A 27849-nucleotide genomic window follows, 5' to 3' on the forward strand; every position below is an offset into this window, starting at 1 on the left:
CAACATGAACATGTTGATAAGTCTCTGTGTTTCTTATGTAAGAGGGTTAGTTATGTTTCCACTTGCCTCTGCAGAAATGTATATTTGATGTTTAGGTATTCCTATTGGTTGGATGAATTTACATGTCAATACGGTGTTAGGCCATTGGTTACATTTGCAGATAGGGGAGATGTGTAACGTTCGTTCTCCTCCTCATCTGAGGAGGAGCATGGATCGGACCAAAACGCAGCTTTTGTGGAATACATAATGAATTTATTTAAACAAGACGAACACGAAGCACACTTGATAAATTACAAAAACGACGTAGACCGACCTGGACATGAGAACTTACATAACACGAAGAACGCACGAACAGGAACAGACTAAACAAACGAAACAGTCCTGTGTGGTACATACACAGACACGGAAGACAATCACCCACAAACAAACGGTGTGAACAGCCTACCTTTATATGGTTCTCAATCAGAGGAAACGTCAAACACCTGTCCCTGATTGAGAACCATATAAGGCTAATTACCAATGAACCTAAACATAGAAACACGTAACATAGACTGCCCACCCAGCTCACGTCCTGACCAACTAAACAAAGCTAAACAAAGGAAAATAAGGTCAGGAACGTGACAAGATGTTGATCATCAAATCTTCCCAGTGTGACAGTGATATGCAAGCATTAGGTCACGTTCTGAAATACTATATTCTATTTTGATATTTACAATGTGTACGAGTTCACTATGTACATGTCCTTATGTGTATACTGTATATGTGTACAGTACCTGTTAAATATTGAGGGCATCCTGGAATGTGCAATTGTATGTTATTGCTGTAAGAGCGAGTTAGCTATCATGCTCGAGATGTAATGGTCACATTAGCCCCTGCTAATTCACAGTTATTTCTATGCTAACAGACTAATCACGAATCTACAGCCATGAGCATACTGTTGTCTTGCACATCTAATGTGCTTCCTTGTGTCTATCTTCAGATACTTACATTTATTGTATTTTGTACAATCTCTGTCTGTAAAGGGGTGCGTAGCTGGTGGAAGGGAAGTCAGATGCAGGAGAGCAGAACTAGGTAGTAGCCGGAGCAGTTTAATCCACAAGAAAAAACAAATGGAAAATGAAAAGTGGATTGACGATGGCTAGAAGACCGGTGACGCCGACCGCCGAATGCCGCCCAAACAAGGAGAGGAAACGACTTCGGTGGAAGTCGTGACACTGTCAATGTTATGATATTGTCTGATATTGACATGTAAGCGACAAATTATGAATCTACAGCCATCAACATACAGTTGTCCTGCACATCTAATGTGCTCCCTTGTGTCTATCGTCAGAAAATAAACTACAGATCAACTGGGACCGCCACATCTGTTACACTGGTGTCAAGACCAGTCTCCTTGTCTTCGTGGGACATCTGTTACACTGGTATCGAGACCAGTCTTCTTGTCTTCGTGGGACATTTGTAACACTGGTGTCGAGACCAGTCTTCTTGTCTTCGTGGGACATTTGTTACACTGGTGTCGAGACCAGTCTTCTTGTCTTCGTGGGACATTTGTTACACTGGTGTCGAGACCAGTCTTCTTGTCTTCGTTGGACATCTGTTACACTGGTGTCGAGACCAGTCTTCTTGTCTTTGTGGGACATCTGTTACACTGGTGTCGAGACCAGTCTTCTTGTCTTTGTGGGACATCTGTTACACTTACATGGATATTTCTATATCAACCATAGATTGTTATACAATTATATAAGAGATAACAGCTCTCAAAGGCATTCAGACCTATTATTTACAACATTGCCAGCCAATAATAGAAGACTCAGCAGCCCATCAAAAGCAAAGTCTTTCACCTTGGAGTAAAAATAAAGGAAAAAGGAAAATACATTAGAGGAGGTTGTTGGGGGTAAATGTAAGCCTATGTGCATGTAAAAACAAATGTATGCAGTTTGAATGTTTCAAGGGATATTCTCCAGGGAATCTCAAGATGTTGTCTGTGCTCCCCTTGGTGGTTAATATTTTACATACAGATCACAGTCTTGGGTCTTGAATTATGTGTGGATTTTGTTTTATTACTGTATGTGTGCTATCTAAGAGTTCTTACAGTCCATGAAAGTTCATTATAACATATGTAGATGTTTTAAATCAGGCCAGGCTTAACCCAAAGCTGAGACTCTAGGGATTGAGTGAAGAACAGTGTTGTGAATCTGAGGAATCCTTTGGAGAGTCTTTCTCTAAATCCATTGGTCAAGACTGAGAGGATTAAAAAGTCAACAAATTAAACCAAACTACTCTAAGGCCCATGTATCCATCAGCTTTGCCCAAACAGACCTGAGCAACCATGCTGCAATGGGGCACCAGCCTCTGGGCTTAAATGATCCATGAGTATGGGATGAGGATTTAGACAAGAGTGCAGTAGTGTTAAGTCTTCTGACTAATAGGGAGCTGAAGCTCCCACCCTGACACAGAATGTGGTCAGGCCTGGAGGGGAGTGAGTCAGGCTGGCTCATATGCAGACAGGATGATTAGGCTTTTTCATGAGTGACAAACATTATAAACTATTAAATCGCCTGAGCTTCTGACCCTTTGGCATCTTTGTCTCTTTTATCCTCATCACCCTGAATTTTCTTAGGCATTTTGTATGGTGTAGCAGAGATGTTCTTATGTATCCCTAATTGAAGCAGTTTGAAGTGGTATTGAGTATCACAGTGGGTATCACAGTATTACACATGCATTCACAACATAGGCTACATGTTAACATCAACGACATTCGGTTTATTGCATTTATGTTTTGTAGTTTTTGATAGATATACAGTATATACCACACCAAGAAACCGTACAGTCATAAACAAATGCATGAAGCTAGCTAACAGTTGGGAGCAGTATCCATGGTAACCCATATTGAGTAGGAGCAAAATAAAAGGCTGAATTGATTTCAAAGGGAATGAAGTAAAGTGCTGATGGGAGCTGCCCATAGAGACCATCAAAATCTACTACTATCTATCTCTATCCGGAGATGAATGAAGGCGAAAATTGGTTGTAAATATGTAACAGTCCGTGAGTGGATCCAGGGGGTAAAGCGTTCTACCAAATTTTTGAATGCAATGAGGTAAACAAAATCCAATCACTTCCCCATCCATTCCATATTATCAAGAGTGATCAATGAGAGGTTTATATTATGCCGGATGCTGTGCAATAAGGGGAATATTATGGAACCATACGGTATACTTCCAAACTGGATGAAGCCTACCAACCAGACCCTTAGAGCAGATCCTCAAAGCAGTCTTTAGGGCATACTGTACACTGCTCGTATTGTCAATTCTTATATAATGTAAGAATAGACAATACTATTTGCTACTGTGTTCGGCAAACAGAAACTCTTCTCTGCTAGTCTCCTGAGCGGCAGAGAGACATCCTGGGGAGCGGTTTAATTAAATCTGTGCCACACACTTCAGTCTCTCATTCTTCATCATCTGTCATGTTGGCCAGGGAGACTTAGTGGGCTTAGACCATGTGTGCAAACATGACCCAGACCATCATTTGAAGAATACCCATGAAAATGTAACAGTCCTGACCTATTTATGTTAGTTTTTATGTGTTTTTGGTCAGGGCATGTGTTTTGGGTGGGCAGTCTATGTTATCTGTTTCTATGTTGGTTTCGGTTTGCCTGGTATGGCTCTTGATTAGAGGCAGGTGGTTTGCATTTTCCTCTAATCAAGAGTCATATTTAGGTAGGGCATTCTCACTGTTTGTGTGTGGGTGATTGTCTCCTGTGATGTCTTCGTTATGTTCGATGTATTCACTTTTGGAGCTGTTTAGCTGTTCGTTCGTTTTGATGTACGTTCCTGTTCGTGAGTTTACGTTTGTTGATGTGAGTTTATGTTCAGGTTCCGTTGTACGTCGTTTTCTTATTTTGTAGTTTGTGAAAGTGTTTTGTTTTGTTTAGTCTACGTCGTATTTGTAATAAAAATGGCTTATTTCCCTGACTCCGCATTTTGGTCCGAAGATCCTTCTCTCCTCACCTCATCCGAGGATGAGGAGAGCGACAGCTATTACAGAATCACCCACCAAAATACAGAGACCAAGCGGTATGGGAATGCTCGACGGAGCAACAAGGACTTTTGGACTTGGGAGGAGATCCTGTCTGGTAGAGGACCCTGGGCGCAAACTGGGGAATATCGCTGCTCTCGTGAGAAGAGTGAGGCAGTCACAGCCCAGGAGCGGTGGTTTAAGGAGGCAGCTAGGAGACGTGGATGGAAGCCGGAGAATCAAGCTCGAAACCGGAATTATGAGGGGACACGTTTTGCACGGAAGCCCGAAAAGCCCGTGAGTAACTCCCAAAAATTTCTTGGGGGGGGGCTAAAGGGTAGTGGGCCAAGGGCAGGTAGGAGACCTGCGCCCACTTCCCAGGCTAACCGTGGAGAGCGGGAGTACGGGCAGACACCGTGTTACGCAGTAGAGCGCACGGTGTCTCCTGTACGTGTGCATAGGCCGGTGCGGGTTATTCCACCTCCCCGCACTGGTAGGGCGAGATTGGGCATTGAGCCAGGTGTCATGAGGCCGGCTCAACGCGTCTGGTCTCCAGTGCGTCTCCTCGGGCCGGCATACATGGCACCTGCCTTACGCATGGTTTCCCCGGTTCGCCTACACAGCCCGGTGCGGGTTATTCCACCTCCCCGTACTGGGCGGGCGACCGGGAGCATTCAACCAGGTAAGGTTGGGCAGGCTCAATGCTCAAGAGAGCCAGTACGCCTGCACGGTCCGGTATTTCCGGCGCCACCTCCCCGCCCCAGCCTAGTACCTACAGTGCCTATATTACGCACTAGGCTACCAGTGCATTTCCAGAGCCCTGTTCCTCCTCCACGCACTCTCCCTATAGTGCGTGTATCCAGTTCGGTGCCTCCAGTTCCGGCCCCACGCACTAAGCCACCTGTGCGTCTCCCAAGTCCTGTACACACTGTCACTTCTCCCCGTACTAGTCCTGAGGTGCGTGCCCTCAGCCAGGTGCCACCAGTGCCGGTACCACGCACCAGGTATAGAGTACGCTTTGAGAGTTCAGTGTGCCCTGTCTCTGCTCCACGCACTAGTAGGAAGGTGCTTATCATTAGCCCGGTGCCTCCAGTTCCGGCACCACGCACCAGGTCTACAGTGCGCCGTATCCGGCCAGAGCCATCCGTCTCCCCAGCGCCATCTGAGCCATCCGTCTCCCCAGCGCCATCTGAGCCATCCGTCTCCCCAGCGCCATCTGAGCCATCCGTCTCCCCAGCGCCATCTGAGCCATCCGTCTCCCCAGCGCCATCTGAGTCATCCGTCTGCCAGGAGCCTGCAAAGCCGCCCGTCTGCCATGAGCCTGCAAAGCCGCCCGTCTGCCATGAGCCTACAGAGCCATCCGCCAGACAGGAGCCGCTAGAGCCGTCAGCCAGACAGGAGCCGCTAGAGCCGCCCGCCAGACAGGATCTGCCAGAGCCGCCAACCAGACAGGATCTGCCAGAGCCGCCAACCAGACAGGATCTGCCAGAGCCGCCAACCAGACAGGATCTGCCAGAGCCGCCAATCAGACAGGATCTGCCAGAGCCGCCAGCGAGCCATGAGCAGCCAGAGCCGTCAGAGAGCCATGAGCAGCCAGAGCCGTCAGAGAGCCATGAGCAGCCAGAGCCGTCAGAGAGCCATGAGCAGCCAGAGCCGTCAAAGAGCCATGAGCAGCCAGAGCCGTCAGTGAGCCATGAGCAGCCAGAGCCGTCAGAGAGCCATGAGCAGCCAGAGCCGTCAAAGAGCCATGAGCAGCCAGAGCCGTCAGTGAGCCATGAGCAGCCAGAGCCGTCAGAGAGCCATGAGCAGCCAGAGCCGTCAGAGCGCCATGAGCGTCGAGAGCCGTCAGCCTGCCATGAGCGTCGAGAGCCGTCAGCCTGCCATGAGCGTCGAGAGCCGTCAGCCTGCCATGAGCGTAGAGAGCCGTCAGTCTGCCATGAGCGTCGAGAGCCGTCAGCCTGCATGGACCTGCCAGAGCCGTCCAAACAGGACCTGCCAGAGTCCTTCAGCCGGGATCTGCCCCTTGTCCCGGTGCTGCCCCTTGTCCCGGTGCTGCCCCTTGTCCCGGTGCTGCCCCTTATTCCAGTGATGGTCCTTATCCTGGTGCTGCCCCTTGTTCTGGTGCTGCCCCTTGTCCCGGTGCTACCCCTTGTCCCGGTGCTGCCCCTTGTCCCGGTGCTAGCTGTTTATTTAGGGGAAGGTAGTGTTAGGGTGGTCAGTAGAAGGGGTAGAAAGAAGAGGGGAGTGACTATGGTGGTGCGGGGACAGCGTCCTGAACCGGAACCACCACCGTGGTCAACTGCCCACCCGGACCCTCCCCTGGACTTTGTGCTGGTGCGCCCGGCGTTCGCACCTTGGGGGGGGGGGTACTGTAACAGTCCTGACCTATTTATGTTAGTTTTTATGTGTTTTTGGTCAGGGCATGTGTTTTGGGTGGGCAGTCTATGTTATCTGTTTCTATGTTGGTTTCGGTTTGCCTGGTATGGCTCTTGATTAGAGGCAGGTGGTTTGCATTTTCCTCTAATCAAGAGTCATATTTAGGTAGGGCATTCTCACTGTTTGTGTGTGGGTGATTGTCTCCTGTGATGTCTTCGTTATGTTCGATGTATTCACTTTTGGAGCTGTTTAGCTGTTCGTTCGTTTTGATGTACGTTCCTGTTCGTGAGTTTACGTTTGTTGATGTGAGTTTATGTTCAGGTTCCGTTGTACGTCGTTTTCTTATTTTGTAGTTTGTGAAAGTGTTTTGTTTTGTTTAGTCTACGTCGTATTTGTAATAAAAATGGCTTATTTCCCTGACTCCGCATTTTGGTCCGAAGATCCTTCTCTCCTCACCTCATCCGAGGATGAGGAGAGCGACAGCTATTACAGAAAACTTCTGACTTCCCACAATTTCTGAGCCTAATGGATTCTAAAACACAGAGAAATGCATTGTCATGTTAAGTTTAACTTAAATGTAATTAGAGCTTTTAGATGACACATGTAGTCATTTGTTAATTTATTGATTGATTTTTGAAGAGTAAGGATGTCAATGGGAGGTCATTCATGCCGTGCTGTTAAAAAGGCCAACATGACTTGACAGACAACAAATCTTCAGTGCTTCAGTTAATAGAATCAATGAGCTCTTTCTAATGATGCTTTTGCTCTGCCGTCCACAATAGGACAGCTCCCATCAGTGCTAAAAGCACCTCAACAAAGGGATTGTACAAGCCTAAGATAGGCCTACATGATTGAAGAAAGTAAAAAGCAATCACAACTTATGAGATCAACATTTTTTTTTTTTCACAGCTGCCAAATATGCAATCACTCTACTTGCAAAATAGTATCAAATCTCCAGATTTACTTTCAGTGTTTTTATTTCAACAAGAACTGAGTTATACCATGACAGCTAATTTCTCTAAATACAACCGTGAATACTGAATTTCACATTTCATTTCTGTAAAGTCTTGTAAATATCTATGAAGGGCTCAAACATGCCCAGCCGTCAGTCATTCCCTAATGGATATGTCAGCTGATGAGCTGTGCTGTTTGAGGTTGTCATTTTCCATTCTTATCATGTGAATCCTGCTAATTATTGTGTCTGTCTGGGTTTAAGAAACAGTCAGAACCAGATGCACCTGTGGTCACAGCATCTCAGGGCTGTTTAAGTAGGTCAGCTCTAGAAATATCTCTGTTCAGTGAGAGAAAGAGACATCACGGACCCCATCTCTGCCATCTCCCTCGCTCCCAGTCGGTGACAATGCAAGGCTAATGTTATCACAAAGATGCCTCAATCCTTTATTCATCTCCAGCAAGATAATGAGAGCTGAACTCATTAAGGACATTTCCCTCGATGCTGCATGGCAGACTAACAGTACCAGTCAGGGCTTGTGTGGAGCTGTAGACCTGAACTACTTCCGAAAAGCTTTTAAATATGTTTTCTGTATTTGCTCCTTGAACTAATACACAAAGTTGCACTGGAATGTATGTTATTTTGTCATATTAAAACACTTTTCTTCCTTCTGACAGATTGACAACATCTCATATGTCACTGTCATCATGGTGTTGTCAGTGGCTGTCAGTGTGATTCTCATGTCATATCAACTCGTGACGTGGCTAGGTAGCAGTGAATGACACTAAGCCATTTGTATGCCAGGAGATCAGAGAGTGATTTTGTGCAAGTACATCACTGTCTAGAAGGTCTCTATTGGTCATCAGATATTATTGAAGATTTATGGTCAGGTTGGAAACAGCTGCACTCTTAGTATGTAGATAAGAAATGCAGGCAGACATAACTTTAAAATCAAGTGTGACCTTTCAGAACATTTAGCAGCTTTGAAACCATATAACATCCTGTGCAAATTGGATTGTGCACTCCAGACACAGTAGAGTATAACAAAAACGTTCTGGGGAATCTGGGAAAGTGATCGACTGCAAATAAAATATCGAACTCTTCTCCCTCCCTCATCCTTCGCTAAGTATGTCCTTCTGCTGCATTGGCCAACTATGGAGTTTTGACAGAGCTCAGGGACTTTTCTTTTACAAGACAGCAGTGCAGCACATCCATGACTTGATCTTTAAGATCAAGTCACGGCTCAGTGCAGTCAAATACGTGATTTTCCTGTGTTTTATATACACTGAGTGTACAAAACATTATGAACACCTGCTCTTTCCATGACATAGACTGACCAGGTGAATCCAGTTTCCACCTCCCCGCTCAGACAACTCCCAGACAGTTCTAGCAACATTCTTGCTTGAGAAGTGTCTCTTTGCTAAGAAACTATTTCTTTTCACCATTTTAATTGAAAACAATCACAGTAAGGTACTTAATTGTTACCCATAAATAATTTGATATTGAGATAAAAACAGCTGCATTGGACCTTTAACAACCTTTTCTCCAGGCCAAGTCACAGCAAGAGAACTCTAGGGAGGCAGCAGATATTTGGGTGCAAAACCAATACTGGCACTCTTTGTGTTAGTTTATATTCTCAGTGAGCATACTTAGATTATTCATATACAAAATAAAGCTAAAAACAAACAAGCAAACAAAAAAAATGTTGGGCTATGAAGCAAATCCTTTGACGAAAGTAAAGAGACCAAGATGGGGAAGGAGTAATAACAGTCTCCTCTGTATCTCTTTGGCTGGATGGGGTGCCTTTGTCTGGTACAATAGTTCCAACAGTGACAAGTAGTTTCTATTAACTTTACAGAGCTCGTGTGTTTGGCTGTTGTACTGTATATAAACCTTGAATGAACACATTTGTTGCACAAAAAATCAGATTAAAAAAAGGCTTGATCATCTTTGGATATGTTCTATGCATGCTCTGTTTAAATTAATGGGATTACTTCAACATTGGCATTTGTGTGTAGTATTTTGTAGTAATGCTGACAGTAAATCTTATTCACCAGATTTTTCCACCTCATGCCATGTTCATTATCCCTTTTGCATAGCTGGCATATTATGCATGAAAGTAGGGTACAATCTTAAAAGATTACCAGACATTTATAATCTACTCTGTAGCACTTTGTTACTGCCACGGCTCACTTGAAAAATAATGTAAATCTCAATGTGACTACTCTGACTTCTCATTCCATTTAAGGTTCTTCACACCTGTTGTATAATTAGGGCCCTGTGTTCTGTAGAATCATGTGACTTAACACAATTTTATCCTGTTTAAGCCTTACACAGAAACAAGAATTATACAAAAGAGTTAAGCAATTGTCTTAGGATGGTGCTGGACCATGTGACATAAAATGAAAAGGGAACAGTTTGATGAAAAACCTTTAATAAAAAGGTTCAAATCCAGTCATGTCACATGATCACGCAAAACACCGGGCCCTAGGTATAATATGCTGTATCTCTGTAGCTCTTATTACATGTTCTCCAAGCATTAAAACATTATATCTGTCCTTACAACAATATGATAAGAAAGACATCAGAAAATACACCAATAATTTAGGTCACTCCCCTCTACAGTATCCCAAGTTAGGATCTCATGTTGGTGCATTGGTTGCTAGATCGAATCCCGAGCTGACAAGGTAAAAATCTGTCGTTCTGCACCTGAACAAGGCAGTTAACCCACTGTTCCTAGGCCGACATTGAAAATAAGAATTTGTTCTTAACTGACTTGCCTAGTTAAATAAAGGTTAAATAAAATAAAAAGAATTGGTGGTTGTGATGTGATAAAGTTCACAGTAAAGTATACTGTAGAGGCCTTTGAGTCTCCAACTAGTTGGTCAGTCAGACTGTAACCCTGCACCACCTTGTGGTCACATTGGTAGAGCTAAACCTTATTACACCAATAAAGCATAATATGACAGTTGTTCGACTGAAAAGCTCTTCTACAACTCCACAGAGGAAATGAGCCATTGGCCATTCACAGTTTGCCACTGGGCTTGCTGTCATCATGTCTGCTCAGAATGTTATTTTTGATCATCATTTGAACATTATGAAGAAAATGGTTCCTCATTGTTACTAATGGTCTTGAACTTTATTGAATATGTGCACATGTTGATAGCATAATTATTTAGGTACATTGCAAATAACATCAGAATAACATCACATATACTTTTCTACATTTATTTGAATACTCCACGATGATATGTCATATTTATAATTTTTGTCTATTTTAGATACATATAGATTTCTTGTTTTATACATCTGGCAGGCATCAATATTGACCATCAATTTCACAGAAATTCATAGTGCAGATAACAAAATAAAATATACTTACATCTGCATTTAGGAAAACTACTTAAGCAAAGAAAAAAGGCATACAAATTGTAAACATACATTCAAATCTATCCATCAAAAAGAATGTCAACTAAATAAACATTTCAACCCATGTCTATGAATATCAACAAACAGGATTCATATAGATTGTTTCAATTATCATGACACTCCAATGTATAATCCCCCGGAGGACTATAACTCCAAACACAGCTAAGATGTTCTCTGATGGATGTTCTCTGTTACAGGCAGTAGCAGAGAGCTGAGTAAAACAATACAAATGTATACCAATCACGTGTTCATCCAGACAAGTCATTTTTTTTGTAGCAGGTATCATTTGAGGCTTCTCTGATCCATTCTTTCAACGGTATACCCTGACAATTCTGTTTGCTGAGTTATGATTTCCATTGAGGCCCATGATAAGATGTGTAATACACATTTTCAAACGTAGACATGTAATCCTGAATACAAGAGAAACTAAGATAAAAAAGCTTTTTCAAAAAGTAGAAATAATGCATAATTCATGATAGTGAATGCCAGTACAGAAAAAGGGCTTAAAAATGGTATAAATGCCAAAAATCCAAAACCAAAATCCACAAGTATTCATTGCACAAAATATCAACAAGCACAGCCAGCAACAGGGGGGAAACGTGACAAATCTGCATCATTCATAGGTCACGATCTGTACAACACTTCTATTTGGTTTTACAAAACAACATTTACACGTTTATGCACCACTTATCACAAGGGTTCACTGTGGATACACCAAGGGCCGATGCGTAGAGGAAGCAGAGGGGTTCTGCAGGGAGATTGGGACTTTCCGAATTAGCTCCAAAAAACAGATTGCCTGGAACACACTCTTTTTGGAAGACATATTCAGTGCCCTAGAAACAGAAGGTTTCAGCTTTGGGCTCAGGGAATATTTAGGGATTGTTTTCTGACCAATGATCAAAGGGGTCATTAATGTTTTGGGGAGAAAGTATTACGTGTAGAGAACAAACAGAAGTATACTGCAGTGGTACTGTATATCCCACTGGGGACATACCAGTACATTTATTTTACACTGCCTACATGACCCATGGTACATTCCTTGGCTGAGCATTTATTTGGACTAGGTCCCTTGCTCACAAGCTGTGACCCTGCTGGGAGACAGGGGACAGACGGGACAGGCACCAAAACTCTCCACTCACAGAAACAGCAGCATCCCAGGCCCTTGTGATGGCTGGTAAAATAGAGCACTGAGCTGGCTGTGTCTCTACAATCTGACATTAAAATCTCAAAAATATCACTTGACTCATGTCTTCAAGTATGATTTTGTTATAATTCATGTGCAAATACATTTGAAAGAACAAATACATTCTACCTCAATAAACACACATGCTTTCATTTGCAGTAGCTCATCATCCTCATTTCAGTGCAACGTTTGGAAGACCTGACCCCTGACACCAGTGTGTCACTTACCAGGACATCCCTGAGACAATACTATCTGACTGAACTGTGTGCCTGTGTAAGGCATGTTTCCAAATTGAGAGCTATTGAGATTTTGTCTTAATCTAACAGAAGAAGGGAGAGGGAGGCAGGAATGGCATTCTCACAAAAACAACACATACTTTTGTTATGCTAATTACGCTAGCTAATTACATGTGACAACACAGTTACAAGCGGCGATGTGAGTGATTGAAATTGCAACCATATTTCCTTTATTGACATGCATCTAAAAAATCATAACTTAGAATGAATGAGCAACTCAAACAGCTGTAGTGTTGCTTTACTGTACACTGAACTGACCCACTGTAGTGTGAACAACACTGTGCCGACAAGTTTAATTTAATTTAACTGGGAACACTATCATGACGATTACCAGTGTATTGTTTCCAGTATACTAGCATAAAAACAATTCCAAATGATCAAATCGTGACCAAGTAAATATCTCCCAATACATAAAAACTGTGGCAACATAGGCCACCTACTGAAATGTAATATATAACAACACCATTTAAAAAGGGACTGATGATTGATGGGGTAAGAATCTTCCCCCTTTTATCTGAAATTTAAACACACGTGCAACAACAAGAGAAGTGGATGTGTACTGTATGTGTGTGTGTTTGTAGGAATCATTTGGAATGTGAAGGTGATAGGGAATGTTTCAGACTGAGAGCAACAAACCTCCCACTGGGCACAGATGTCAGTTCAACATCTGGTTTTGATTTACATTTGGTCGAGTAAAAAAAAAAATGTAATTGGATTTAAGTTAAAAGTTGGGTGAAAAAAAACAAAATGCCCTTACATTGATAACTTTTTTGCAAATCCAATCAGTTTTCCACGTTGATTCAACGACATCTCGTAGATTTTTCTGTTTGAAATAAAGTGGAAACAACATGATTTTACCATGAGCTATCTGTATTATATTCTATGTGTGGTCTTCAAATGTACAGATGTAGGATCTTAATTTGATCACTCTTTTGTTGTGGAGATTTTTCCTGCACCACAGGAAATGCAGATGAGCTTTGTGATTTACATAAATGCACTGAAAACCCACACTAGCACACGGTTTTAAATATTATTTTTTTATTTAACCTTTATTTAACTAGGCATGTCAGTTAAGAACAAATTCTTATTTACAATGACGGCCTACACCGGCCAAACCCGGATGACGCTGGGCCAATTGTGCGCCGCACTATGGGACTCCCAATCATGGCCGGTTGCGATACAGCCTGGGTTATATTAACCTCTTGGCGTATTGTACTTTTCACATAGCCAAATTAAAATCCTTTGCTGCAGGATTATTTTGCTGCGACAATACTGGTCAAATTAAGATCCTATGTCTGTATAGGCAGTGGATGTTTTATATGTGCATTTTCACATCAATGTACATCAATGTCCATGATAGGGAGGTGTTAGTCCTATTGGTCCATTGTGTGTTGGGGAGGGGAAGGGGGAGGGTCTGCCTTTCAGTCTGTCTGTCGGCGTAGGAGGGGGCTTACTCCATCTCTCAGTCTGAGAAGAGACTTGCAAAAGACTTGCGTAGGTTGCGTATGGTCTCAGCCTTCACCTCATCCTGGCTAAGGCTGGCCCGTGGCGTTGGGGTTTCTGGAATGTTGAAGGCATTGGTAAGAGACTGGGATTTGCTATAAAGAGAGGAAATGGCAATAGAGGAGAGGAAGAGGCTATTAAAGTCATGCAGCAAACCCATGTAATGGTAAGAAGTGTAGGGTGTAATGGTAAGAAGTGTAGAGCATGGCTGGAGAAAGAAAGAGAGAGACCATACATAGGGGATAGACAGAGTTCCTTCAGTATGTATGGACATTCCTTACATAACTGATTCAGTGCACTGATCAGCTCAACTTTATATGTATACTGAATCATTGATCTGGATGCAAAGGCATGCTTTTTTAATCATCCCCCATCCCCCCTCCCCTTGACCAGTGTTCCTAGTTCCATGTTCTGGAGGCGACGCCACAAACATAAATTAATTGAAGAAATTGCTTGCAGTTGTCTTTCAGTCAGTCAACTTTGGTACAACATACTATGGGGAGTCGCACTCTCACGACTTCGGTTGGAGGAGCTACAATCACGCCTGACAAGGCCAATGAAATCCACGCCACACTGGAAGCCCTGTCTTCCACAGGTGATAAGTGTGAGGTTCGGATTCATTCCCTCAATTATTCCACTATTTACCTCGGTGTGAACAGGAACAATTCACGCTACTAAAACAAACAATTGGAAAACGAGACTGTCTTTTCACGTCAACTAAACTGTCTGTTAATAGTAGAGCGTGCTCACCCCCTGGACGTTGTGTGCTTGTCACACCCTGACCTTAGAGATCCTTTTTATGTCTCTTTTTGGTTTGGTCAGGGTGTGATTTGGGGTGGGCATTCTATGTTTTGTTTTTCTATGATTTTCTATTTCTATGTTTTGGCCGGGTATGGTTCTCAATCAGGAACAGCTGTCTATCGTTGTCTCTGATTGGGAACCATACTTAGGTAGCCCTTTTTCCCCAACTGGTTTTGTGGGAAGATGACTTTGTTTAGGGCACTTTGCTTTTGAGCTTCACGGTTTGTTTTTGTATTGTTTATTGTTTTGTTTGGCGCCATTTTGATTAAAAAAAAGAAAATGTACGCTCACCACGCTGCACCTTGGTCCTCTCCTTTCAACAGCCGTGACAGTGCTGATGTTTGTACTTTGTTCTCATAAGTTTCCTAATCACAAACAATGAATTATTCTTCAAATGGCTTGGCCTGGCTATAGCAATAACTAAGACAAAACTACTAACAAGCCGGATTCGCGAAAAGAAAAAGAAACATTAAAAGATAATGTTTGTTGTCTTGTATGTCTCAGCTCGGTGCATGCTCAGGATGCTCTCGCTCAAATCAGTTTGTGTGCGAGACTAAGAGACGGCTTGCACTGTTCCCCAACTAGTCCACGGCTCAGGTTCTCTTGACAATCATGTAGCATTCCTTACGGAGCTTGGTGTTTCCAATAGTGACTTCCTCTCCTGGGTACCCGTACCTTGGCTGAGTCGGAGTTGCGGAACGCAGAGATGGATCGGGTGATTGGTCAACTAGAATGTCTACCGGATCCTGTGCGCTCTGTCGACAGTTATGGGAGTCTACTCAAAGAGAGAGGGCAACCAGGTTATGTGAATATCCCCCTACCGCCTGTGTCTGCCTTGGTTAAGCACCGCTTGCCTCTTATCGCAGAAGGGTCTGGGTCCCACCTCTGTGATCCGGTTCTACGTAGACTTTTGAGACCAGGCCAGCTAACAAGCACTGCATAGCGTGCTAGCCAGGTTAGATAAATTGCAGAGGTGAGCTAGCTACTGCTAGCTATTCCGGCTTCCTAACGGTGGAATTGCTTGGGTAACTCTTGTTTAGTATACCTATCTACCATTAAGTCGCTTGGTTATTCTAAATGGGCGGTGCTACCGCAGCCATTGCCGGAGCCCCCTGTGTCCATAAGGGACTGGGCTTAATCCAAGACAATACAGTCACGGAATCACAACTACATTTGGAAGCTTGTCAATGTTTAAAGAGACATTTAAAAAAGGTTCTACTTCATATTCAGCATCTCCAGCACCACATGTGAAAATGGCACGTTTCTTTGCTTTGTAGTAAACAAGAAAGAGGAAGATAAGTGTTTCCAATGACATCATCAACCAATTAGTAGACAATTAGTTAGCAATGCCTACGCATAATTGGTTAAAAAGCACACAATACACACCAATGATGTCATTGGAAACACGTATCTTCCTCTATCTTTTTTACTACAAAACATACATTACCGGTCAAAAGTTTTAGAACACCTACTCAATCAAGGGTTTTTCTTAATTTTTACAATTTTCATCAAAACTATGAAATAAGACATATGGAATCATGTAGTAACCAAAACAGTGTTAAACAAATCAAAATACACTTTATATTTGAGATTCTTCAAACAGCCACCCTTTGGCAAACTACCTGCCCTCCAGGACATCTACACCACTCGATGTCACAGGAAGGCCAAAAAGATCATCAAGGACAACAACCACCCGAGCCATTGCCTGTTCACCCCGCTATCATCCAGAAGGCGAGGTCAGTACAGGTGCATCAAAGCTGGGACCGAGAGACTGAAAAACAGCTTCTACCGCAAGGCCATCAGACTGTTAAACAGCCATCACTAACATTGAGTGGCTGCTGCCAACATACTGACTTAAATCTCTAGCCACTTTAATAATAAAAAATTGGATGTAATCAATGTATCCCTAGTCACTTTAAACAATGCCACTTTTTATAATGTTTACATACCCTACATTTCTCATCTCATATGTATATACCGTACTCTATACCATCTACTGCATCTTTGCCTATGCCGTTCGGCCATCGCTCATCCATATATTTATATTTATATGTACATATTCTTATTCATTCCTTTACACTTGTGTGTAAAAGGTAGTTGTGAAATTGTTAGATTACTTGTTAGATATTACTACATGGTCGGAACTAGAAGCACAAGCATTTCGCTACACTCACATTAACATCTGCTAACCAAGTGTATGTGACCAATAAAATTTGATTTGATTTGTCTTGATGACATCTTTGCACACTCTTGGCATTCTCTCAACCAGCTTCATGAGGTAGTCACCTGGAATGCATTTCAATTAACAGGTGTGCCTTGTTAAAAGTTAATTTCTGGAATTTCTTTCCTTCTTAATGCGTTTGAGCCAATCAGTTGTGTTGTGACAAGGTAGGGGTGGTATACAGAAGATAGCCCTATTTGGTAAAAGACCATACTATGGCAAGAACAGCTCAAACAAGCAGAGAGAAACGACAGTCCATCATTACTTTAAGACTTGAAGGTCAGTCAATCCGGAAAATTTCAAGAACTCTGAAAGTTTCTTCAAGTGCAGTCGTAAAAACCATCAAGCGCTATGATGAAACTGGCTCTCATGAGGACCACCACAGGAATGGAAGACCTAGAGTTACCAGCCTCAGAAATGCGCAGTGATGTCTATTGTTCTCGATGAGGGACCCGTGACCTGTTGGGAATGGACGCTCTAGCGCAACAGTGTCTACGGACCCCCCTTTACACGTTCTGCCAGTGGTTCTGATTCAGCTCACGCTGGAGAGGGTGTGCCGGGAGGGCTTACTATTGGTTCTTGTGGCTCCTCGTTGGCCCAAGCAGTCTTTGTTTGTGGAGATCATTTGCCTTTTAGGCAGAGACCCGTGGCAAATCCCGTTGCGTAGCAACCTGTTGTCCCACGCACACGGGCAGGTTTGGAATGCAAGGACGGAGATTTGATTCCTATGGGCCTGGCCCCTGAGACGGCCAATCTGATGGCTAGAGGTTTACCTCTGAATGTTATTTCTACCATTCAGTCCGCAAGGGCGCCCTCCACAAGAGGGCTGTATGTGTATAAGTGGTTGAGCTCTGGTGCCAAGATGAAGGGCTGGTTCCTTTTCAGTCCGGGCATTCTCCACTTTAAACGTGTACATGGCTGCTATCACTGATTGTGCGATTCCTGAAAAGTGTACTTTTATGGGGCTTGATGATGGTTTTGGAGGCAACCCCTTTGAGCCTCTGGAGTTGATGGATCTGAAGATCCTCTCCCAAAAAACCTCCCTGCTCATGGCTTTGGCATCAGCTAAACATGTTGGGGACCTCCATGCGTTATCCGTACACCCTTCCTGTACTCAATTCGCCCCGGGCGACTCTACGGTGATGTTATGTCCAAATACGGCCTTCGCCCTGAAAGTCATGACTGTGTCCTACAGGTCCTTAGCTTTGAGCAATTTCCATTTTCGCCTCCTCCTTTTGCTTCTGAAGAGCAACAGTGGTTACATGCCCTGTGTCAGGTGCAAGCTTTTCGCAAGTACATTGAACTGACCTGGGATATCCGGTTATGTGACCAGCTTTTTGTCTGTTTGCTAATCCAGCTCGCAGCAGGACGCTCTCTAAGCAGTGTCTCTTCCAATGGATTGCGGAGGCTATCACGCTGGCATATAGCAGAAAGTGGCAAGGGTTACCTACCAGGGGTGTGGCTACATCTTGGCCGTTGTTTAAAGGGTTGACCGTAGGAGATATTTGTCCTGCGGCAAGTTGGGCATCACTACACACTTTTGTGAGGTTTTATCGCTTGGATGTCACTGCTCCCAGTAAAGCCCATAGGGTGCTTACCGCTGGAACAGGGGAAAGTCACTATGCAGCGCGCCGTTTGCACAATACCCAGACTGCCGCATCTGGCGGGGTCAGGTCTGGGTGGTCTGCCATGGACCGTTTCATTTAGTATCAATCAGGATCAACTTAGGGCGTGATTATATTTCCACATAGTATGTTGAACCGAAGTTGACTGATTGAAAGGGAACATAACGTTAGGATTATAACTAATGTTCCCTGAAGGAGGGAAACGAGGTACAACACCTGTTTGGCCCCGTGCCACCCGTTCCTGGGCTCAGTGAAGAGTAGTATTAAATTGAAGGAATTAATCCTTTGCCTCACGCTTATCACCTGTGGAGGCGGTGCTTCCAGCGAGGCGCGAATTTCATTGTCAGGCGTGATTGTAGATCCGCGAAAGTGCAACTCCCCATAGTATGTTGTACCTCATTTCCTTCCTTCAGGGAACAGTAGTTAAATTCATAACATTACATTTTGACTGTTAATAGCTTCTTAAAGCCATATTTTCTATGCAATATACACTAGAAGCGTACATCATTTACTACATAATGAAACCTGCATAACCCTTTCCTTGACCCTTTCCACATTGCCCTCTATCACATGTTTTAAGGAACACTGCTTTAGTTGTAAATTATGTAGTGTTATTTAAACTCTCCTTTCCATGAGTCACTAGAGAATTACCAGGACATTAAACATGGTCAATGGTACTTAATAAAATGTCAACCAGCCTTTTGGTGGCCCTAAACGAAAAGTTGTTGGAAAATTGCACCTTGTGTATTCTACTATTCTGATGCTCATCAGTAAGTTGAGACCCTGACTAAGTTACAAAACTATATATTATCATTATTATTTTTGAGTGGTTGGGACACCCTAGCAGCCGTGGGGCCCTAAGTGGTTGTTTATGTCGCATATGCCTAGGGTCGGCCCTGACCAACCTCTCATCCATGAAATCTAGCATTATCCAAAATAAGTCCTTGTAATTTCAAGTGCAACATGAAAATGAATAATGAGCAGGAAAAGTGTGAACATTCCATTGGAATCGTCTTGAAAAGACTTGTTCATGCACACTCAGTCCAAACATTTGGATCAAATAACAAAACGCACTGTAAACATCTGATAACATATCCCATGACAAACTATAGCTACATTGATTTGCAAACTCAATATCTAGCCTACAGTACAGATATAACACCATCATGCACATCAATCCCCTTGATGAGATAAAAATAAATGAAAGCTAAATCTAGAACACAGAATCCTCTCGTCAGTTAATTACTCATCCTTATCTAGAATGAGATAGACAGAGCATCCTGTGTGGCTCACAAAAACAGCCAAAAACAATAGGAGGATGTTACATCCAATATTGAGCTATTGAGTAATACAGTTGGGATACACTGAGCAAAAAGTATATTGGCATTGAATGTTTTGGAAAGCTTTATGAAAGTTTTGCTTACTTCAGTGGAGGGGTGGCTCCCATAGCAGGAGGGTCCTGGTTAGGCTTCTGTGGGGGATGAGGCTTCTGCTGCAAAGGAGGTTTCCCTCCCGGGTCTCCCTGGCCCTGGCCACTAAGGCGGGGCTGCTGAGTGGTGGGGGCCCCAGTGCGACCTTGCTGGGCTGGAGCCCTCTGCTGCTGGGGGCCCTGGGGGCCTCCTCCCTGGGACTGCTGCCTGGCAGGCTGGCCTGGCTTCTGCTGGGGCCTCTGCTGGGGCTGGCCCCCTGTGGACTTCTGGCCCATGCCTCCAAGGGGGGGGCTCTGCTGCAGCTGGGGACCTGACTGCTGTGGCCTCTGGTTTTGAGGGGAGCCCCCCAGGCTCATGGATCGCTGGGGGGATCCCTGACCAGGGGGCTGGGCTTTTGCAGGGGCCTGGCCTTGGGGAGAGGGGCGCTGCTGGGAGGGGGCTCCTTGGCGAGGGGTGGCAGTGCCGGTGGGTGTCTGTTGTGGGCCACCTGAAGGAGACAGAGCACTGTTTATCCTGTACCTATTAAGCAATCTTTTTTTTAAACAATTTAGCTATCATGTTACCAGCTAAAGAACAAAAGCAAGTGTCCATTGGAATTTTTGGGCCTTAATATTACAGAGCCATCTTCTTACCTTGTGGAGAAGGGCGTTGCTGAGCCTGTGGCACTTTGGGTTGTGAGATAGGCTGAGAGGATGCAGCTTTCTGCATGGCCAACATGTTACAATGAGACACAAAGTTAATGGGTTACACATACCACTCATCTAAACATACTCCTTTTGACAAATATTGACTCATTTTAAGTCTATTAGACTGAGTGGTGGTTAGCAATAGTGTAACCTGTGCAGGCTGTGCAGCTGTGGGACGGACAGGAGAGGGACTTGCAGTGCGTGGGACTGTCTGGTTCATTTTGGAGATGACCAGGTCTGCAATTTGAGCACGGTCTTCATCCTGCTGGTCTCCAATCAGAGGCATGGAGCAACCCACCACCTGAGAGACCGAGATGGGGAAACACAAATCAAATTGTATTAGTCACATGCGGTTACATCAGCTGTAGACCTTACAGTGAAATGCTTACTTACAAGCCCATAACCAACAATGCAGTTTAAAAAATACGAATAAGAAATAAAAGTAACAAGTAGTTAAAGAGCAGCAGTAAAATAACAATAGCGAGACTATATACAAGGGGTACCGGTACAGAGTCAATGTGCGGGGGCACTGATTAGTCGAGGTAACTGAGGTAATGTGTACATGTAGGTAGAGTTATTAAAGGGACTATGCATAGATAATAAGAGTGTAGCAGCGGCGTAAAAGAGAGAGGGGGGGGGGGGCAATGCAAATAGTCTAGGTAGCCACAAGGTATTACAATGTTGTTACCAGTGTAATTACAGTGTTACTACACAGTTTAAGAATGCTTAAATTGCGAGCCTTTCCCAATAATGCAGTATTCAATATCAAAATAGTAACGGAAGCCATGAAGCCCAAGGCAAAAAAATACAACTTAGCCTCTTGGAATTCTCATTTGAATGACTTAGTATCTTGTTTGAACAACTTAGTATCCCATTTGAATTACTTCATTGTTATTTTGCCTAATTAGACCTCTTTTGTTATGCAGCTTGTTGCACCATGTAATGGTTGGTGCAGCCATTCATTCATGATTCTATTCATTGATATGATTATTCATTGACAGGTCTTTGATAGCCTAAAGCAGGGCTGCTTTTGAATGCAAGAGCATGTAAGTGGGCGTGTGTTGAGTGTGGAGCAGCGAGAAACAAATGGTGCCTTCTTCTCCCGCTCCAATTTTGCTCTGGTACTGCTCAGCCACAAGCTCTGGGCCTGCTCTGCTTAGCATTTTTTATTTCCTTTACCACTAGTCTTTTAATTATGCCTATTCGGTTGTAATTATTTATCCCCCCCCCATCCACAGTAGCCTATATCTAGTTTATATTCTACTTTCTAATGTTAGGAAATGTCATTTCTATTTTGAAGGACTTCAAATGTATTCACACATGTTTTTAGGTAGGCAATACATAGGCTACTGTGAAATCTATTTGAGATTTTCTTGGAATAGAATCAATTTAATTAAGCTAAAATATCTTAAATAAATCGTAAATAATAAAGGCCAGTATCAACTTCTTTTCATGAATAAAAGGGAAGAAATAAACTCAAGCAAACACCAATAAGCTTCACATGTGGATTGAAAGTGGGAAAGTCGCTCTACAAATGAAATATTATTATTATAAAGACAAACAAATACACATGTAAAAGCTTATTTACATAAAGGACTATTAGTGGGAATATAGCCATAATATAAACAAGAGAAAGGAGAATGGAATACATTTGAAAATCCTAAAATGTACAAATACAATGAGACAATGTGCTTTGTGCTATTTTTTTTACTTTTTTTTGATTGGAGAAAGAAAATAAGTAGAACGCCAGTATGGTGCAATAAACTTTAGTGAACTATTTACAGAAAAGATATACAAAATAATACATAGGGGCAAATCAGCCTGAATAGCAGGACGCACAACAGCAATGCGTTTTGACTACTAATTCATATGCACATTGCATCTGAAACTGTTATTTTTAGGGGTCCATCTAAGTTCATTCCACCTGGGCCTATTGACCCAGCTTTGGATATGTACTACAGACTGGTGCATAAAGACATATCCAAGCTACAGGTCTTAAATGTCCAGAATGCCCCCTCTATAGTCATCCGCCTAGTGACCAAGGGAGGCGCTGTTACTGTACAAGACTACACTGTCTAAAAGACTGAAGTACTCAGGCAACTGAATGATCAGACGTTCTATAAAAGATTCACTACAAAACCCCACAAAAAAGCTTCTGTCATTGAGGGCATGCACAATGGTCATATCACCAAAAGAAAACACAGATTGGTGTGTAAAAAACAGCTCCACGCTGTCAATCGGCAGTCCCTAAAATACTTAATTATCTTAATCCCCAAAGGGACAGGACGAATCTTCTTTGCAATGTCAGACCAGATTTGGCAGCAGGCATGAAGATCTCTACTCAATGTCAAATTCCCTGATTGATAAATATGCCCCTATGTATTGTGACACTTTCGTTTACCAAATACTCCACAATTAGACATTAGTTAAACTTCTTCCTGCTAATAAAAACACCAAATCCATCCATTACGCACAGATCTCCCTCTCAAGCGCTCCTTCTTAGGAGCTTTGCCTTATCACCAAATTAATAGGTTGTTGTCATCGGTGCTATTGAAAATTGGATAGCTTATTTATGTTTCAGTAAACCATTAGCCAACAATTCAAAGATTAAATTAATTGTCATCGTGAAAGTTTATTATCGCTTCATTTTATTTTGGTGATAAAATGTATTTTTTTTTTGTTATTGTGAACTGTAGTCTATAAAAAGTTACCCCTTTCAATTGAAGCCCTATCAGAGGAGATTCTGATAGGCTAATAAAAGCATGTTGTTCGCAGCATATACCAGCCTATAATTTCAGAAGTTTATTCATTTATTGGTGATGGATACTTTAACTGTAAGTTTAGTAATTCTATTGATGGAAAACTTGTTTACCTCTTGTGTCGCACACATTTAGTTCAACATTTGATTATAGCTCACAATCAAGCATAGCCGCAGGAAATAGGGTGCTGAAGGTGCTGCATCACCCCCTGCAAAATCAGAGTAAAAAATATTTATTAATAAAAATATACAGTTGAAGTCGGAAGTTTACATACACTTAGGTTGGAGTCATTAAAACTTGTTTTTCAACCACTCCACAAATGTATTGTTAACAAACAATACATTTGTGCATGACACAAGTCATTTTCCCAACAATTATTTACAGACAGATTATTTAACTTATAATTCACTGTATCACAATTCCAGTGGGTCAGAAGTTTACATACACTAAGTTGACTGTGCCTTTAAACAGCTTGGAAAATTCCAGAAAATGATGCCATGGCTTTAGAAGGTTCTGATAGGCTAATTGACATAATTTGAGTCAATTGGAGGTGTACCTGTGGATGCATTTCAAGGCCTACCTTCAAACTCAGTGCCTCTTTGCTTGACATCATGGGAAAATCAAAATAACTCAGCCAAGACCTCAGAAAAAATTGTAGACCTCCACAAGTTTGGTTCATCCTTGAGAGTAATTTCCAAACACCTGAAGGTACCACGTTCATCTGTACAAACAATAGTATGCAAGTATAAACACCAGGGGACCACGCAGCCTTCATACCGCTCAGGAAGTAGACGCGTTCTGTCTCCTAGAGATGAACATACTTTGGTGCAAAAAGTGGAAATCAATCCCAGAACAACAGCAGAGGACCTTGTGAAGATGCTGGAGGAAACAGGTACAAAAGTAACTATATCCACAGTAAAACGTGTCCTATATCGACATGACCGCTCAGCAAGGAAGAAGCCACTGCTCCAAAACCTTCATAAAAAAGCCAGACTACGGTTTGCAACTGCACACGGGGACAAAGATCGTACTTTTGGAGAAATGTCCTCTGGTTCGATGAAACAAAAATGCATGAGGGCCTAGTGCACTTCACAAAATATATGGCATCATGAGGAAAGGAAATGATGTGGATATATTGAAGCAACATCTCAAGATATCGGTCAGGAAGTTAAAGCTTGGTCGCAAATGGGTCTTCCAAATGGACAATGACCCCAAGCATACTTCCAAAGTTGTGGCAAAATGGCTTAAGGACAACAAAGTCAAGGTATTGGCGTGGCCATCACAAAGCCCTGACCTCAACCCTATAGAAAATTTGTGGGCAGAACTGAAAAAGCGTGTGCGAGCAAGGAGGCCTACAAACCTGACTCAGTTACACCAGCTCCGTCAGGAGGAATGGGCCAAAATTCACCCAACTTATTGTGAGAAGCTTGTGGAAGGCTACCCGAAACGTTTGACCCAAGTTAAACAATTTAAAGGCAATGCTACCAAATACTAATTGAGTGTATGTAAACTTCTGACACACTGGGAATGTGATGAAGGAAATAAAAGCTGAAATGAATCATTCTCTCTACTATTATTTTGACATTTCACATTATTAAAATAAAGTGGTGATCCTAACTGACCTAAGACAGGGAACTTTTACTCGGATTAAAATTCAGGAATTGTGAAAAACTGAGTTTAAATGTATTTTGCTAAGTTGTATGTAAACTTCCGACTTCAACTGTATATAAATATTTGACTACAAAATAAGTGCATTGGGCCTTTTACTAGTATTAGTGGAGCAATATAGTAGATATAGTTGTTGCCTGTCCCTTTCCCTGCGATTGTCATTCTAATGGTATCCAGAAAGAATAAAACCCTTTCCTCAAACATTTACATCAAAAGGTGAAAAGTTATGGGCAAAGCCACAAAATATCCAAATTAAATATTTTTCTTGATCAAATAACAGGGAAAACAACCACGTTTTGTGCAGTATTAATTGTTTTCTTTCTCCAGTCAAACCTAATTCTAAGCTTTTAAAATATATTCCATTCTTCCTCTTGTTTATATTGTGGCTTTATTCCCACTAACATTTATTTATGTAATTAAGCTTTCACATGCATATTTTTCTGTCTTTATAATAATAATAATTCATTTGTAGAGTTTATTGGTGTTTTAGATTATTTATTCCCTTTATTTAATGAAAATAAACTGATACTGGCCTTTATTATTTATTTTAGCTTAACTAAATGGATTTATATTGTGGTGTTTCTATTCCAAGAAAAATGTAAATACATTGTACAGTAGCCTATGTATTGCCCACCTAAAACATCTGTCAATACATTAGAAGTTCTTCAAAATAGAAACTACATATCCTAATGTTAGAAAGTAGAATATAAACTAGATATAGGCTACTCTGGGCGGGGTAGGCTAAATAATTACATCCAAATAGGCCTAATTAAAATAATACTGATAAAGGAAACAAAAATGCTAGACAAAGCACGCCCAGAGCTTGTGGCTGAGCAGTACCAGAGTGAAATTGGAGCGGGAGAGAAGCTGCTCAATTACTCTCTGCTCCTTGCTCCACACTCACCCACTTACATGCTCTGGCCTTCAGTCCTGCTTTAGGCTATCAGAAAACTGTCAATTAATAATCATATCAGTGGATGGAATCAGTGAATGAATGGCTGCAGCAACCATTACATGGTCTGACAAGCTGCATAACAAATTAGGCCTAATTAGACAAAGGAACAATGAAGTTGTTTCGAACGAGATACTAAGATGTTCAAATAAGATATTCTCCCATTCAAACGAGATAATTCCAAGAGTCTACGTATTATTATTTTTGGGGGTCTTGGGCTTCAGGGCTTCCGTAAAATACTATAAATATTTTTTTTAAATAAAAAAACATGCGAAATAAGAAAGAAAACTGGAGAGTGTAAGCTATATAATAAGTATAAGAGCAAAATTGTTAACAATACTTCTAATCCTTTTACCTCTATAATGTAATCCTTGCCATCTTTTCCATGCAGAGCCTCCACAGCGCACATATCCAAACCGCCAAACACCTCAGAGCAGGAGTCCACCCACATCCGATACCTATGATGTTGGAGAACACTGCTAGTAACTACTAAACGCACTGCTGTCTGTCTGATGCACAAAAGCCCAGTCTGTGTTAACACTCACCTGTCTGACATGGCTATCTGTTCCAGCATAGCTGAACCAGTGTTTGTTTTCCAGTTCCCTGAAATTGATGTCCGCCTGATAAACAGACAAGATCTACCGTTTAGCATGTTCTCTGTTGATCATATTATTCACATCAATGTTGGGATATGCAGAATAAATTATCTGTAGCCTGTGCTGAATAGCTTGGGGATTTGTAGAATGGATTGACCTCAGTCACTACAACAAGGAGCTTATTTTTTTCACTCACATGTAGGCCTTGTAATTGTCTCCGATCTTCTGGATGCGGACATCGTACTTTGCATCGATGAAAGGTTCAGATGTGGCATAGGTCTTGGTCAGGGCAACAACACTGGCAATATCTTGGAAGTCATATTGATTGTCCACTTTCACCTGCAGGGTAGAGTCATGGTTGAGTAAGATTATGTCAATAGTATTGATTTGTGAAGCATAAACACTAATCCAGGCCTACTTTGTATCATTTAAAATCAGAAACAAGAGCAGTCCAGTCCTACCTTCCCTATCCCTGAGTGGGCATGGCCCATTTTCACCACCACAGGGAAACCAGGAGTGGTAATCTGCAGCAAAAGACAACACAACATCCCCATTGGAAAACATCATACTACACAGGCTCCAGACATGCAGGTAGGTTTGTGGCCAGGTAGGTTTGTTTGACTAAAGAGAATGTATAGCACAGCATTTCTTAGTAAATTGCTAATTGAGTAAACTGTAAAGTCAAATTGAGCTGCTGTTATTTGTTAAATGTGCCAGGATGCAGTTAAATAACAAAGTATCATCACGTTTTAATGTGCATTCGGAAAGCATTAAGATCCCTTCCCTTTTTTCCACATTTTGTTACGTTACACCCTTATTCTAAAAAGGATTAAATTACTAATTTTTCTCATCAATCTACACACAACACCCAATAATCACAAAATGAAAGCAGTTTTTCGCAAAATTTTGCAAATTATTACAAATAAAAAACAGAAATACCGTATTTACATAAGTATTCAGACCCTTTGCTATGAGACTCGAAATTGAGCTCAGTTGCATCCTGTTTCCATTGATCATCCTTGAGATGTTTCTAAAACTTGATTGGAGTCCACCTGTGGTAAATTCAATTGATTGGGCATGATTTGGAAAGGCACACACCTGTCTATATAAGGTCAAACAGTTGACAGTGCATGTAAGAGCAAGAACAAGCCATGAGGTCGTAGGAATTGTTCGTAGAGCTCTGAGACAGGATTTTGTCGATGCACAGATCTGGGGAAGGGTACCGAAAAAATGTTTGCGGTAAAATGTTTGCAGTTCCCATTCTTAAATGGAAGAAGTTAAGAACCACCATGACTCTTCCTAGAGCTGGCCACCAGGAAAAACTGAGCAAACGGGGGAGAAGGGCTTTGGTCAGG

The 27849-nt window shown here is 42.3% G+C and overlaps 1 protein-coding gene across 2 annotated transcripts in view; it reads right to left on the bottom strand.

The window, feature by feature from the left end:
* Positions 1 to 10462: 10462 nt before the first annotated feature.
* Positions 10463 to 27849, bottom strand: part of LOC129853507 (synapsin-1-like) — a 28832-nt gene continuing 11445 nt past the window's right edge. Inside the window, exons 6-13 of one of the 2 annotated variants that reach the window (XM_055919634.1) lie at positions 26956 to 27018; positions 26691 to 26833; positions 26444 to 26518; positions 26254 to 26356; positions 20671 to 20820; positions 20466 to 20535; positions 19828 to 20320; positions 10463 to 13813 (exon numbers count right to left, since the gene is read on the bottom strand). In XM_055919634.1, the coding sequence (XP_055775609.1) occupies positions 13786 to 13813; positions 19828 to 20320; positions 20466 to 20535; positions 20671 to 20820; positions 26254 to 26356; positions 26444 to 26518; positions 26691 to 26833; positions 26956 to 27018 (1125 nt within the window). In that variant the 3' untranslated portion in view covers positions 10463 to 13785. Of the gene's footprint in view, positions 13852 to 19827; positions 20321 to 20465; positions 20536 to 20670; positions 20821 to 26253; positions 26357 to 26443; positions 26519 to 26690; positions 26834 to 26955; positions 27019 to 27849 lie in introns of both variants that reach the window. The other variant, XM_055919633.1, reaches the window with a different exon arrangement.

The sequence above is a fragment of the Salvelinus fontinalis genome, chromosome 4, assembly GCF_029448725.1.
Source record: "Salvelinus fontinalis isolate EN_2023a chromosome 4, ASM2944872v1, whole genome shotgun sequence".
NCBI lineage: Eukaryota > Metazoa > Chordata > Actinopteri > Salmoniformes > Salmonidae > Salvelinus > Salvelinus fontinalis.